Here is a 13,961-nt window from a genome sequence, read left to right on the forward strand (position 1 = left end):
AGCATCCCACCACTCGCCTTTCAGAGCCAGCGATCTCAGTTTTACCTGTAAATGCAATTCTCAGCGGGGATTTAACTCCTGCTGACTCCCCAAAACCAGCTCACCCTCCTGGCTCCAGCAGCAAATAACGATGCCTTAGATTAACGGGGACTTTGTCTTGCGTTCTTTCTCTCTGCCCGGCCCCTACGGCCAACCCAGAGACCGGAGGCTCTTCGTGCTGATGGCAGCGAGCTGGGGATGAGGTGCAGGTCAGACATGGGGAGGAGGGTGAAGGTTTGGATGTGCAGCAGAGGGTTGGGAGCCTCCCACCACTCACCTTTCAGAGCCAGTGATCTCAGTTTTACCTGTAAATGCAATTCTCTGGAGCTCTTCAGCACCACTATCTCCAGGAGACCCCAGGCAGAGCACCCTCTTTGCAGGACACCCATCTCCAGCAGCATCACACCAATTTTACATCCTCAGCACCTCACTGAGCCCCTCTGGGTCGGCAACACACCTGCAAGAGCTTCCCATGGGCATGTAAAGACACCCTGAAATTGGCGACACCTGGAAATTCTGCCCATTGCCTCCATTTTTTCATGGAAGGACAGAAGAAAGAGGAGAGCATATGTTTTTGGCCTTAGCTTCTCTACCAGTGGTGGAAGATTCAGGCACTGGCCAAAGTGTCCTATCCCCTAACAATCATCGTCCATCAGAATCAAATAGAGAATAAAAATAAAAATAACCCTTTATTTGTATAAAAGCAATTGCTGTGCTTATAAAAACTTCATGCTGTGCTTATAAAAACTTCATAGGCTCTCAAACAAGGAAAAAAATAAGAGAAAAATGTTTCCTTGCTTTGTTTTTTTCTTCATTTTTGGTCAACTCCTTTGCCATTCTCTCCCCAATCTGGAAGAAGTAAAGAGAGAAAGGAGAGGAGGTGAGAAAACACGATGGGATGCATCTCAGCTGTTTCCATTTTGGTTTTCAAATCCAAACCACTGTGTTTTCACTTGAAAGCTCAGGGATATTTTTAGGAATGGTAGAAAAATGCAGTTTCCTCTGCAAGGAGGCTGGTTTTCCCTTGCAGTGGATGCTTTCCCTTCGTACCCCACTGCCCTGGCCTCCTGGGGTGCTCAGGGCTTGGCTGGCAGTAGCCCAGGGGCCAGCGATGGGAGACCCTGCCTGCATCTGATAAGGGGATAACGCTCCGAGGCAGGGAAATCACTTAGCATTTCAGACAGCAAGCTCCCTACCCCACTCACAGGGAATATTTATTAGATTTGATGAAAGAGCAATTTAGCCTTTACACACACCAGGCACCCACTGACCTTTTATTTTCTTATTACCTCCTTTTACCCCCCCTGCCGTTCCCGTATCACACACTGTCTCAGGTTAAGCACAGCAAGACAGAGCGCGAAGGCAGCGAGAAGTGCATTAAATCCCTGCTTTGCGGGGCCGCTGGCGCTGTCGGATGGGCAGGAGGATGATGTATGATACCCTTCCTCCCACACGGGATGCCAACCCCAGTCTGCAGTCACCGTTGCAGATGGAGTTTGCAGGTGAACCCACAGCTGTTGCTGGGCTGGGAAGGAAAGGAGAAATGAGAGCAGTCAGGATCAGGATCCGACCTCCAGCGCTCGCAGTTGTTGTCCACGGAGATTATCCGTCCGTGGGAGAATTGCCACCCGAAAAGGCATGGCTGTGCTCACTGCTGCCAGCTCCCAAGAGATTTCCTGATACAGTGGGCTGGATTATGCTGGATGCTTGGGATTTATCAGTGTTCTCAATGGAGTGTCACCCTGCTCATCCCAGAAACCTTCAGCAGTTAATAGCAGTTTATCTGCAACAGGAGAGAAGAGTTTGCTGCTGCTTTATCTCCTCTCAGGCTTTCAAGGCACCAATTCATTCACGAGGAAATGAGGAAACAGGGTCAGATGCCTTCAGGGTGAAAAAGAGACAGCACACATGGCCAGGCAGTGTGCTCACTGGTGAGTGTTTCTAGTGGGGAGAAAACCTGGTGACCAGTGAAACAGCCACACATCCGTCCCAGCTGGGAAAGCCAAATGGAAAACCCTGACAACAGCAGAAAGATGCACAAAGACTTTTAGGGCCTGTCCAGCCAAGTCCAATTCCAGCACAGGACTCAAACTCGATGAAATGCCCATTTAATTCATGGATATTTTGCTTAGGTGATGGATAGCAACCTCAGTGAAAGCCTCTCAACCACAAAGGTTTTAGAGAGCTAAAGAGTAAAGATTGGGAATTAAGGAAAATAAATATTAATGAAAGGAGGGGGGGGAGAAATCAATAATTTCTCCAGACAATCCTGCCGTCGCTTCGCTCATCCGTGAGGAGCTGCTGCATTTACACCTTCTCCCGTAGGACCACGTGCTCCGGGGGTTCATGCAGAGACACAGCCCCTGCCCAAGCAATGGTGAGGCTGGAGGGAGCACACACCACGTTTGGGAAGGAAAAAAGAGGCAGCGAAGGGGAAGAGAGTGGGAATGGCAAAGGAAAAGGGTCGTTGCACCGATGTGGGATTCAATGTGCAAGAGGAATCGGTGCAAATCCCTCCCCTGCTGGTTTCATTGGTGCGGGTCAAGCCCCGAGCACCAGGGCTTGGCAGAGCCCAGAGCATCCTTACGTAAAGGGATGGGGAGAAGCCTGGGATGGGCTGGATGGAGGAAATGAATCCAATTACGGGATGAAGGGCAAAGAGAGAGAAGGACACGTTTGGTCTGGAGCAAATCCTCTGCGGGCTTTAAAGCAGGGATAGCAAGAAAAGGGCAAAACCAAATTCCAATGCAGGAAACTCAGTTGCCACCAGGAGGAACAGGGGCTTCAAAATGGGGCAAAAGGCAGGGGATGGGGCTCTTCTGCTGGCTGAGAGCGTGGCTGGGGCAGTGACATGAGAGGTTGTCCCTCAGAAACCCAAAGTACTACCAGGATGTGGCATTTCTGGGAGCTGGAACACGGGGTTGGCTGTTGTGGTCCTGTAGGGACATCAGAGCAAGGAGCCAGCCCAGTCAGGCTCTGCTGGAAAGCAGAAAACAAGTAAGCAAACCCCAAATTTCCTCTGTACTGTTTCCCAAAAGATTATAACCCAGCTGGCCGTGGCACAGCAGTCTCCAGGCTTCCACAGAGAAAACAAAGGGCTCTGCACTACAAATGAAAAAAAAAAAATAGAGGAAAATTGACCCAGTTATGACAAAACGAAACGGCGCGTGGAGAGCATCGCTGCGGAGGGCTACGAGCATCCACAATAAGGCCCTCAGGAATAACAGGGTTCAGCTTCAAATGAGATTTACAAATTAAAAATAAAAGAGCTGGATTATTTCTATTTGCCTAAACCCTCTTTTCTGACTGCTCAGCCGTTCCCAAAGCCACACCGCAGGCGCTGCTGGACACTGCAGGACCAAGGTGGTGGTGCCACGCTCTTGCATCCCTCTGGAATTAAATGAAATAAAAGTCTTTGTCTTGCCTTTCTGGCTTCCCAGTTAAGCACCTGCCACTGGTTGAATAAAGCAGAGCTTGGAGAGAAGAGCAGGACACAGATCCCTGACACCTACCTGGCTCAGCCCATAAACCAGAACAAAATCCAGCAAGGGTTTGACTGCAAAGACCTCCCAGGAGCAGATGGCATCTTCTCCCTCTCACTGGCCATCACCCTCCTCAGAGGATGGCTCGCTCCCCTGCACAGCTGCTGATGTACAGAGAAATACAAAGAAAAGGGGCTCCAGGAAACCTGGAAAGGGACTCTGGATCAGGGAGGGGAGCCCTAGGAGGAGGGGGAAGGGTTTGACCCTGAAAGAGGGGAGATGGAGCTGAGATGTGGGGAAGAACTTGTTTGGTGTGAGGGTGGTGAGAGCCTGGCCCAGGTTGCCCAGAGAAGCTGTGGCTGCCCCATCCCTGGAGGGGTTCAAGGGCAGGTTGGAGGGGGCTTGGAGCAACCTGGTCTGGTGGGAGGTGTCCCTGCCCAGGGCAGGGGGTGGCACTGGGTGGGGCTTTAAGGTCCCTTCCCACCCAAATCTTTCTATACTTCTAAGAAATAGACTTGTGCCACTTGGATTCCTGTGCTGTGCTGGCTGCTCATCCCGCGGTGCCGTGCGGCCGGTGAGACTGTCTTGCAAACCTGCCTACTCTGCACAGCCCTGGTTTATCACTTCTTTAAAAGTGTTGACAGCACCACACGGAGCGGTGCAGGTTCACAGCTGAGCCGGGATTGCTCAGCTCATTGGCAAGAAAATGACAGGTCCCAAAGACTCCCCGTCTCTCCAAGGAAATCCTACGGTGCTCGCAGGGACGTTACCTGGATCAGCAGCCGGAGGAAAAGCCTGGGAGGTGACAGGGGCCCGTTTGGTTGTGAATACCATGCACATGAGATGAGGTTGGCAGCGTGAAGCTCTCCCTGCTTCCCAGCTGCCTTCTGGCTTTGGTGCATCCATCCCCTGCGAGTCTGCGCTGGTGAGGACAGCCTGGAGAAGGAGCTGTGATGGGAAACCTGTCCCAAAAACAGGAGCTGGGGTTCCTCCTGCCCAAAGCCTGTGAGTGCAGCCTGTAAGGGGCTGTGAGCGAGGCAGGAGACAAGCTTCTTGCAGCCTTATAATTTGGGAAAGAAACAAGGGCATGGGACAAATAGCCTCCCTCTGCACCACCAGGTCCTGGTCCTGGATGGATGTGGCCGTGCAGGCCCAGAGGAGCGGCTGCCGGCAGAGGGCACGGCCGCCTCCTCCGAGCCGCCAGCCACGGCCCAGTTAATCCCTGCGGGGGGAGGTACCGGCCCACCGAACCCAATTGTAAATACATCTGTGTCCTCCTTCTCCCTGCCACACATTTAAATCTATTTGATCCACTCTAATGGATTGATCTACAAGTTTGTGCACACACATCCTGCTTTGGACGGGGCGGCTGGCAGCGCATCGCCCATCACGACCTGTCAGCTCCACTCAGCCTCACCTCCGCCGGGAGCCGCTGGGAACGAATCCAATTACAGGATAAAGGGTTTTCTTCCCCTCCATATGGTCTGTATAACGCTCCGGCTTTATCTTTCTTTAACCCCTTTCCTGGCGAGGGAGCTCACAAACCTGGCGTAAGCGGCTCAGCGCTGCGGCTATGCATGGCTGCTATCTGATACGGGGAAACGAGGTCTTCCCAGGGCAGCCAGGGGTACCAGCTCCCACCAGGGTCTCCTTCCCACCAGGGAGGAAGGAGCCCCTCCAGAAGGGAGATTCAGCGTGTTACAAAATTAGCCAGAAGCACAAAAGTGTTTTCGGCACCGTTTTGCATTCAGCTTTGGTGCTCGTGGCCAAGGTTCAAGGTCCTGTGCATTAGTCCATCACCAGAATTTAGGCACAGATGTTCGCTGCATGACTGATTTCTATCATTTTCGATTTCTCTACGCCTTGCTCTGCAAGTCATGCCCTGTGTGCCCTCGGGCAGGTCGCTCCTGTGCTTCTTCAGTGAAGAGCCTCGCACGGGGATGGGAGAGGCACTGCAAAGAGCTCCAGGAAACCCACATAGAATCATAGAAGAGTTAGAGTTGGAAGGGATGTTAAAGATCATCCAGTCCCACCCCCTGCCCTGGGCAGGGACACCTCCCACCAGCCCAGGTTGCTCCAAGCCCCCTCCAACCTGCCCTTGAACCCCTCCAGGGATGGGGCAGCCACAGCTTCTTTGGGCAACCTGGGCCAGGCTCTCACCCCCCTCACACCAAACAAGTTCTTCCCCACATCTCAGCTCCATCTCCCCTCTTTCAGTGTCAAACCCTTCCCCCTTGTCCTGAGGCTCCCCTCCCTGATCCAGAGTCCCTCCCCATCTCTCCTGGAGCCCCTTTAGGGACTGGAAGGCTGCTATAAGTTTTCCCCAGAGCCTTCTCTTCTCTGGGCTGTGCCCCCCCAAGTCTCTCAGCCTGTCCCTTTAGGAGAGGTGCTCCAGCCCTCAGATCATTTTCATCCCTGTGGTTCCCTCTGTCGCTCCAGCCCAGCAAACCAACCGTATCAGCTCAGCGCAAGTTAGTTATTTGATTATAATTATCATTTCTTGCTTTACACAGGACATGAAAGCCCAGAGCAGCTCAGGGCTCCGTCACGCAATGTGCTGACAAACAATGAATAAGAGACAATCTCATCTCAAAGAGCTTAGCAAAGCAGAAAAAAAAAAACCTGCAAGAAGGAAGAAAACCCTTCCTTTTTTAAGGACAAACACAAAGAAAGGCAGCCTCTCCTCTCACATTAAACTTGGGCATTGCATTTTGCTGTTGCTGCCTTTGTGGTAGAGTCAGCACAGAAAACAATTGAGAGCTCTCTGGGAGACAGCCCGTAAAGTTTCCCTGCTAAGAGACACCAAATTAAAGCCATCACTTTCCATTTCTGCGACAGAGACGCAGAGGGAACCGAGGTTGCATTCAGGACACGTCCTGGAGGAACCAGCTATCCTCTCCGGTGTAATTTTCTTCTGCTGAGTTTATTTGAGGCCTTGGGCATTGCTCCGGAGGCCGCTGACCCCCAGAGCTCTAAATCCACCAGCCCCTGTGAGCACACCAGAGGAGACCCAGGCTCACCTGCTCCGTGCTGAGCTCCCAAAAAGGGGAAGGGTCCTGGTCCAGATCGAGTTGAAGGTGGTGTGAAAGTCTTCTTGGTCCAGCTGTTGGCACTCCTCTGTATGAAAGGTTTCTGGGTACCACACATGAAGCCAAAGTTGCACCACACCTCAGCTGAGAGAGGAAATGGAGAGGGTTTGCCCTGGCTAAGAAAAAAAGACTGTACAAAAAATACTGCTGATCTTTCCCCTCACCACCCTAACCAGACGATCATTTCACCTCTTCTCCCCTCTCTCTGTTGGCACTTCTCTTTACTCTTTGGGAGAGGATGGGACACCACAAAGATGTGGCAGAAAGTCTTACGAGATGGGAGATGAAAATTACTTTCTGAGAGGCAAAAATTAACTTTCCCGTGAAATAACTGTGTTCGTATACACAACCTTGGAGAAGCACCAGAGCTTTCAGATGCTGCTGACAGCAAAGTCCAAGTCCTTTGAAGGTGGACCATCATAGTGAAATCCTTTAGCTGAAAAGAGTTGCTTTCTGTCATGAAAGTTGGGAGGGACACACTGGAATTGAGATGCACATCTGTACACAGCTGTTTATGTGTATGAGCTTTTCTGGCTTCTCCTTTAATATTCAACTAATTCTGCAAAACCATGCCTGACTTTTGTACATCCAGAAGCCCAACTACGGTGAGGAGAAGTATGAAATACTTCAGAGGAAAGCTTTGTGAGAAGGAAGGCCATGGGACTTCTCCCTAAGAAACTCTTCTCCTCAAGCAAGAGCTTGTGGGCAGACTAGAAGAGACCCAGACTGGGAATTTCATGACCGGCGGTTTCACAGGACATACAGTGAGACCCATCTGAGAGCCACAGCCATCCCATGGGGATTCCTTCTCCTGGGGCACCTGAGGTTTATGTGACCCACTTATTCTTGCCACGTCCTAGTTCTGCTCCTCTTGGACCCGTACAGAGGGATCAGCGGGTCCACAATTAGGACATCATTCATCCCACGCCCCTTAGCCTTCCGCTCCTGCCCTCTAGCTCTGAGACACTCCAGTCTTGCAGAAGACCTCATTCATCCAACAAGACAGCATTGACTTTTTCCATCCACCTTGTCTTGGCCGAGGGCAGCGGTGGGAAAGAGGCTAAGAGCTTACCGCATTAACAGATCAGGGCCATTAACGCCACCACATGTCAGAGATTAATGGAAGAGCTTCACTAAGGCGCCTTAGGCAGGTCTCCTGGAGAAGAAGCTCCCATGACCCAGAAGGAAAAAAGTGGGGAAAGAGCTTGGGATGGAGCATTGGTGCTCCAAGCTGGCACTGACCCTGCTGAGAAGGGTTTCAGAGAGTCTCATGTGTGCTGGGGTGGGGATCCCACATCCCAAACTGAGCATTTAAGAGACCAGGAGAAGCTTCTTTCCATCCTGCTTCCTCTCCCAGTGTGGCTGCACTGTCTCTGGAGGGAATTTGGGACACCACCATTGCTGAGGCTTTATTTTTTCTCCCAGGGACACTCAGGTGCTGCTTCTGCATCAAGTAGCACTTTGTCAGGCTAGTTTTAGAGCTGTGGCTAAGGAACCCCCCTAAACCCACCAGTCTTTGCAAAGCTGCAACCCAGACTGGTGTCCCACTTGCTGGGATGGGGAGGAGAATCAGGAAGGAAACACTCACCAGCAGCTCCCCAGGAATCAGGGAGCCCCCAGGATGGATGGGGCATGGCCAGCCCTGCCGGATGGTGCACTCCCTCCTGTCCTGCCAGAGATCCTTGGAGGATCAGCTGAATAACGTATATCCTTCAGCCCAGGGAGGAGACAAGGCAGGGGAGGTAATTTGGAGTCCTTTGCACTCCAGCACAACCAGGGTGTGTGATCTGGGGTGTCATACAGCCAAGAGAATGCTGTGCTTAGCAAGGCTGAAGCCTTTGGGATCACAAACCCCTGAGGTGGCCCTTGGCCATGTCAGCAGAGCCAGGTTTTGCCCTGTGCTGGAGACACGTACCCACACCAGGCAGCACCCACCATGAACCAGGAGCTTGGTCCAGCCTTCCCCCAGAGACACCCCCCAAGGTCAGTGGGGCAGAGCTGGGTGCTCCCCAAGTGCTCCCATGGCATCCTTCAGCCTCCCAGGGGACACCCCAAAGGCTGTGACCCACCGCGGACACGGGCACGGACCCATTTCCCCATCAATCACCCAAAGCAGCTACTCCCCAACTTACCACTCTCCTCTTCCAAAGGGCTCCCCACCCCATCCCTTCCTCCCCCCAACTCCTTAAACAATATTAAACACTTAATGGCAATTAATACGCTTTAATGCAGGTTTTGGGGCCAACTGGCCGCTTAGAGGGTGCTTAAACCATCAACCCCTCTCAATCCCGTTGCCCTTGTCATACAAAGTTAGCCGAGCCCCTAATCCAGCCTCCCCCCGCGCTCCCTCGAGGAGGCCGAAGGGTATAAAACCTCCCCGGGCACCGCCAGCCCCCGACGCGGAGCAGGGGCAGCGCACCACCTCCCGTCCCCTCGGGATTTACTGCCCTTCTTACTCATTCATTCATTTTTTTGAAGTGGGGGGACACAACCCTTTATTTGGGGGTATTTTTCCATATTGGAGGTGGGTGGGGATTCCATTTTTTTTTTTGAATTGGGGTTGACGCCAAATTAATTACAAAATCAGAGCGTTTGATATTAAAACCAAGCCCCAAACCTTAAAAGCAAAGCAGTTGGCATAAGGTTGGCAGGATGAATGGGACGGAAGGTATCAATTTTTACGTGCCTATGTCCAATAAGACAGGGGTGGTGCGAAGCCCCTTCGAGTACCCCCAGTATTACCTGGCCGAGCCCTGGAAATACCGCGTCGTGTGTTGCTACATCTTCTTCCTCATCTCCACTGGTTTGCCCATCAACCTCCTCACCCTCCTGGTCACCTTCAAGCACAAGAAGCTCCGGCAGCCGCTCAACTACATCTTGGTCAACTTGGCGGTGGCTGACCTCTTCATGGCCTGCTTTGGCTTCACGGTCACCTTCTACACTGCCTGGAACGGCTACTTCGTCTTCGGCCCCGTCGGCTGTGCCGTGGAGGGCTTCTTCGCCACCCTGGGAGGTAAGGCCGTGGGGTGGGAGCTCGGGGTCTGAGGGCCAGGCTTGGCAGTGGGTGATCTTGCTTCTTCAGGGCTTTAGGAGCCCAATTTCACCCCTTCACCATGCCATTGGGGTGGCTGTGATGCATCCAGCGTCCCTCCTGAGGGGAAAGCCATCGCTTGCAACACAAGGTGCTGCTTCCCCATGGCTTAAAGATAAGGATGAAAAAAGAGAGATTTAGGCAAGGTGGATCTTGATGCCAAGAAGCGCCCATCTCACGATGGGCAGGGCAGCTGCAAGGCAATGAGCGCCAGGAAGGGATTGTCCTTTGCAGGATCAAGCCTGGGGTCATCTGGCCACGCTGCCCGGCGTCCATTCAGGGGGTCTCAGCCCCAGGTTTCCTGGCTAGCAGAGACCCGTTAGGGATGGCCACACCATGTCCTTGAACCAATGTCAAGCATCTTTGCCAAATGCTTTTTCTTGGGAAAAGGTGAAGCATTTCGGAAGGAAGGGAGCATTGGGGAGGGAAGAGACATCCCTTGGGAGAGGCACCACTCAGGAGAAGGGGTCCGGGCACCGAGAGGAGGAGTTCAAGACAAGGAGAAGGGTGACAGCTTATCTAGGGGCAAAAGGAAGATGTGGCAGCTCTCAACCAGAAGAGAGGAGCAGCAGCGTGGGGGGATGGAGGATTCAGGGGTGCACAGAGCTCAGGAAACCAGGCCCAGGCTTTGCAGCAATCGCTCAGCTCTTGTCCCAGTTGCAGCCGATTCAGGTGCCCTTGGGAGCGTCCTTATTCCACTTCTCAGGGACACGGGAGCTGCTAACACTTCACCCTGCAGAAAGCCCTCGTGCAAAACAGGGAGAATTCGTTTTGCACCCCGTGCCCACGCAGCCAGCCGGGCCCACTCGACACCTCCTGATGGATCTGACAGCTGCTAATCCTTGCTGCAGAGATCCATAACCATGGCAAGGAGCAAGGACTTCACTTCTTTTTTTTCCCCCTAAATGGGCAATTCAATTTCCTACAATGCTGCTGATATGGGGGGAAAAAAAAAAAATGATATACTGCCAGGCTAAAGCAAAGCTAAATTCTGATGGAAGCCAAGGACCGAGGAAGGGCTTGGTCTTGGGGTCAGAAGATCTTATGGGTCTGCACCATTTCTGACCAAGTGGGCTTTCAGGCAGCATTACTTGCCCTTCCAGTGTTTTTACCCGGTAAAGAACAAGGAGTCTCCTGTTCACAGGGCAGAAGGTTTGCTGGGAAGCAGTGGCTGTGCCAGCAGCAGGTCTCCAGCGAGTCCTGGCACAGGGTGTAGTTATCAGCAGATTATCACAGCTGGGGGCATTAGCAGGCTTACAGCACCGACTAAACGCTCCCAATCCCCTGAAGTTTAATTATCCCTTATAAATACATGTGCACGCATGCCCACCCACACAGCCTCCCCCGTACGCTCCCCCGCACCCCCTCCCTGATCCAGCACTGGCGGAAGACTCATGAAATGCACATCTAAAGGCATCAACAGGTTTGGACGCATCTGGCATCTTTGCCGGAAATTGTGCTTCCTCGTGCCCAGGTGGAATTCACCCCCCCTGAGTTTTAAATGATTAATAAGCCATCACGATCCCCTCCTCTGTCACCAGCATCCTGCTGCGGCACAGACGCTCCCCTCCGCTCCCAGACCTATTGCACGTTACAGCTGGGGGATCCTCGCGTGTTCAATAGGATGCGGGATATACCTTGAGGATCCCCAACCCCTCGGTCCCCTCCATGACCACAAAGGGAAGATCAAGCCCAGAGAAGCTCTTACCACCACCGTACGCTCTCTTTTTCTCTCCCTCCCTCAGGCCAAGTCGCCCTCTGGTCCCTGGTTGTCCTGGCCATCGAGCGCTACATCGTCGTCTGCAAGCCCATGGGAAACTTCCGCTTCTCCGCAACCCACGCCATGATGGGCATCGCTTTCACCTGGGTAATGGCCTTCTCCTGTGCTGCTCCACCCCTCTTTGGCTGGTCCAGGTGAGTCAAAGGATGCTCAGTGGCAGCACCAGCTGCTGTGCAAACACCCTGTGGGGCAGGAGATGTGGCTGATGCATAAAACTCCCTGGGCAAGAAAGGCAATGGGGTGAGCCAGAACAGAAACAAGACCTAAGCTGTCACTCTCTTGACAGGTTGGTGTCCCCCAAGCAAAGGCAGCCACAGGCTCAGCATCTCCAGCTGCAATAGCCCTTCATGCTCCCTTGATGTTCTGCAGAGAAAGAGGGGCTTTGATAGACACGGTTTTTCTTACCTATGCTGTGAAAAGCCCATTTCTCTCTGCAGACCACAAAGGGCATCTGGGTGACCAGGCCAGCAGCTCAGGTGTGACATGTTGGCACAGCTCATGCTGGCCCCGAAGGAGCTGAGGGCTGCAGGGCCAGCCAGGACGGGGGCATGGGGCACAGAGGAGAAGCTGGGGAGCATCTTACCCAAAACACACGTGCCACTCTTCAAGCATCCCCCATCCTTGGGGAAATGGGTCCTCAGGTCAAACACCTCCCGTTACCTCCAGGGAAGGTCCGGATGATGATCCTAACCTTTCTCACTGGCAGATACATGCCGGAGGGGATGCAGTGTTCCTGCGGCCCCGATTACTACACCCACAACCCTGACTACCACAATGAGTCCTACGTCCTCTACATGTTTGTCATCCACTTCATCATCCCAGTTGTGGTCATTTTCTTCTCCTACGGGCGCCTCATTTGCAAAGTCCGAGAGGTAATGTTGGGAGGGGATGGACAGGAACAGGGTGGGCAACTGGGGTGGGAAAAGGGAGGTGGACTGGGGGTGGGGAGCTCTGGGGTGCCCCTCACCACCCCCCTGCCCGCAGGCAGCTGCCCAGCAGCAGGAGTCAGCCACGACCCAGAAGGCGGAGAAGGAGGTGACACGGATGGTGATCCTCATGGTGCTGGGGTTTATGCTGGCCTGGACGCCCTACGCCGTGGTGGCATTCTGGATCTTCACCAACAAGGGAGCAGACTTCACTGCCACACTCATGTCAGTGCCTGCCTTCTTCTCCAAGAGCTCCTCCCTCTACAACCCCATCATCTACGTCCTCATGAACAAACAGGTGAGATGCCCCATGTCCTGCAGGGTGAGCCCCTGCCCTTGGCTTATCAACACTCCTGGGGTCACTGCAGGCACCTTCCTCCTCCCCATAAGGTCTGCATCTCAGCCTGTTCAGGGGTTGCCAGGGGCTCTCAGTACAGCAGCACATCCCCACTGGCCCCTGGTGCCATCGTTTCCATTTCTCTCCCCTCTTCAGTTCCGTAATTGCATGATCACCACAATCTGCTGCGGCAAGAACCCCTTTGGGGATGAAGATGTCTCCTCCGCCGTATCCCAGAGCAAGACCGAGGTCTCCTCTGTCTCCTCCAGCCAAGTATCACCTGCATAGACCATGGACAGTTTGAACTGGGGTGACCCACCGAGCTCGGGGACCAAGCCAGGCACCCACAGTCTCACTTCACACAGCCCTCCCTTGTGCACCAGCCCCTTCCCAGCACAAGCAGTTAGCTGTGCACATCCCATGGTAGCTTCCCCCCACCCAAGTGCAGACCCCCAGCCCCAGGCACTCACTCTCTCTGGGGCACCCCTGAGCTCACCGGTGCCAGCACGGCACACTGGGCTCTTCCCCGCTGACACGGGTCCCTTCCCCAGCTTGCAGAAGCCAGCCAGCTTTTGGGGACCACCCATGTGTCAGCAACTCCCCCCAGTTCCTTCACATCATATTAAACCAGCAGCGGCCAGTGGGAAACCCCAAACTGCAGTATTTTCCTCCCTGTTGTTCCGAAATGTGCTCCCTGCCAGCATCCCCGCTCCCCAGCACTCCAGGGAGTGCTGCAGAGCACTCGGCCCTCATTTGCAAAGATTAGGCATACAGACACCATCACAAAACCCCCAGAAGCACCCATTGGTGGCTGGATGAGTCCTGGCTGCCCCTTTCCAGCACCCGATCCCAGGGCTCCCCTGAGCCACGCACCCCTCTGCCGGCACAGCCCATGGAAATCAATACCCTCGTCTTTATAAATCAATATAACAAATGGAGCTGGGAGCCGGCTTCGCTTCCAGCCCGACTCCCTGTATCCCCAAGACAGCACTGTAGATATATTTTTTTTTGTGTCTTGGAACCTGTAAATATTTGCTCACGTACTTTGAAGTCTCTATCTCTCTCAGCCCTTTCCTTCCTCCTCCTCCCCGCTCCAAGGCAGAGAAACCATCTTTCACCTCCGTTCCCGCCGGCTGGACACGCACGGCCAACCTTGGAGGGTGGGACCGGTACCCGAGCGCTTTCCTGTACATATTTTATAAATAAATAATATCGTG

General features: G+C 53.4%; 1 protein-coding gene across 1 annotated transcript; it reads left to right on the top strand.

Annotated features, from left to right (window-relative positions):
* Positions 1-9,260: 9,260 nt before the first annotated feature.
* LOC106894753 (green-sensitive opsin) lies at positions 9,261-13,054 on the top strand. Its single transcript, XM_014953611.1, has 5 exons — positions 9,261-9,623; positions 11,447-11,615; positions 12,188-12,353; positions 12,466-12,705; positions 12,901-13,054. Exons 1-5 carry the CDS (start codon positions 9,263-9,265, stop codon positions 13,030-13,032), a joined length of 1,068 nt encoding a protein of 355 aa, XP_014809097.1. The 5' UTR covers positions 9,261-9,262; the 3' UTR covers positions 13,033-13,054.
* The last annotated feature ends 907 nt before the right edge of the window (positions 13,055-13,961 follow it).

Source organism: Calidris pugnax, unplaced genomic scaffold (assembly GCF_001431845.1).
Source record: "Calidris pugnax isolate Ruff unplaced genomic scaffold, ASM143184v1 scaffold245, whole genome shotgun sequence".
NCBI lineage: Eukaryota > Metazoa > Chordata > Aves > Charadriiformes > Scolopacidae > Calidris > Calidris pugnax.

Bases quoted from the DNA above. Each gene is read 5' to 3' on its own strand.
- LOC106894753 (XM_014953611.1), top strand. From the start codon at position 9,263: ATGAATGGGACGGAAGGTATCAATTTTTACGTGCCTATGTCCAATAAG. The intron at 9,624-11,446 runs GTAAGGCCGTGG...TCCCTCCCTCAG, and splicing joins CTTCTTCGCCACCCTGGGAG to GCCAAGTCGCCCTCTGGTCC. The intron at 12,706-12,900 runs GTGAGATGCCCC...TCCCCTCTTCAG, and splicing joins ACGTCCTCATGAACAAACAG to TTCCGTAATTGCATGATCAC.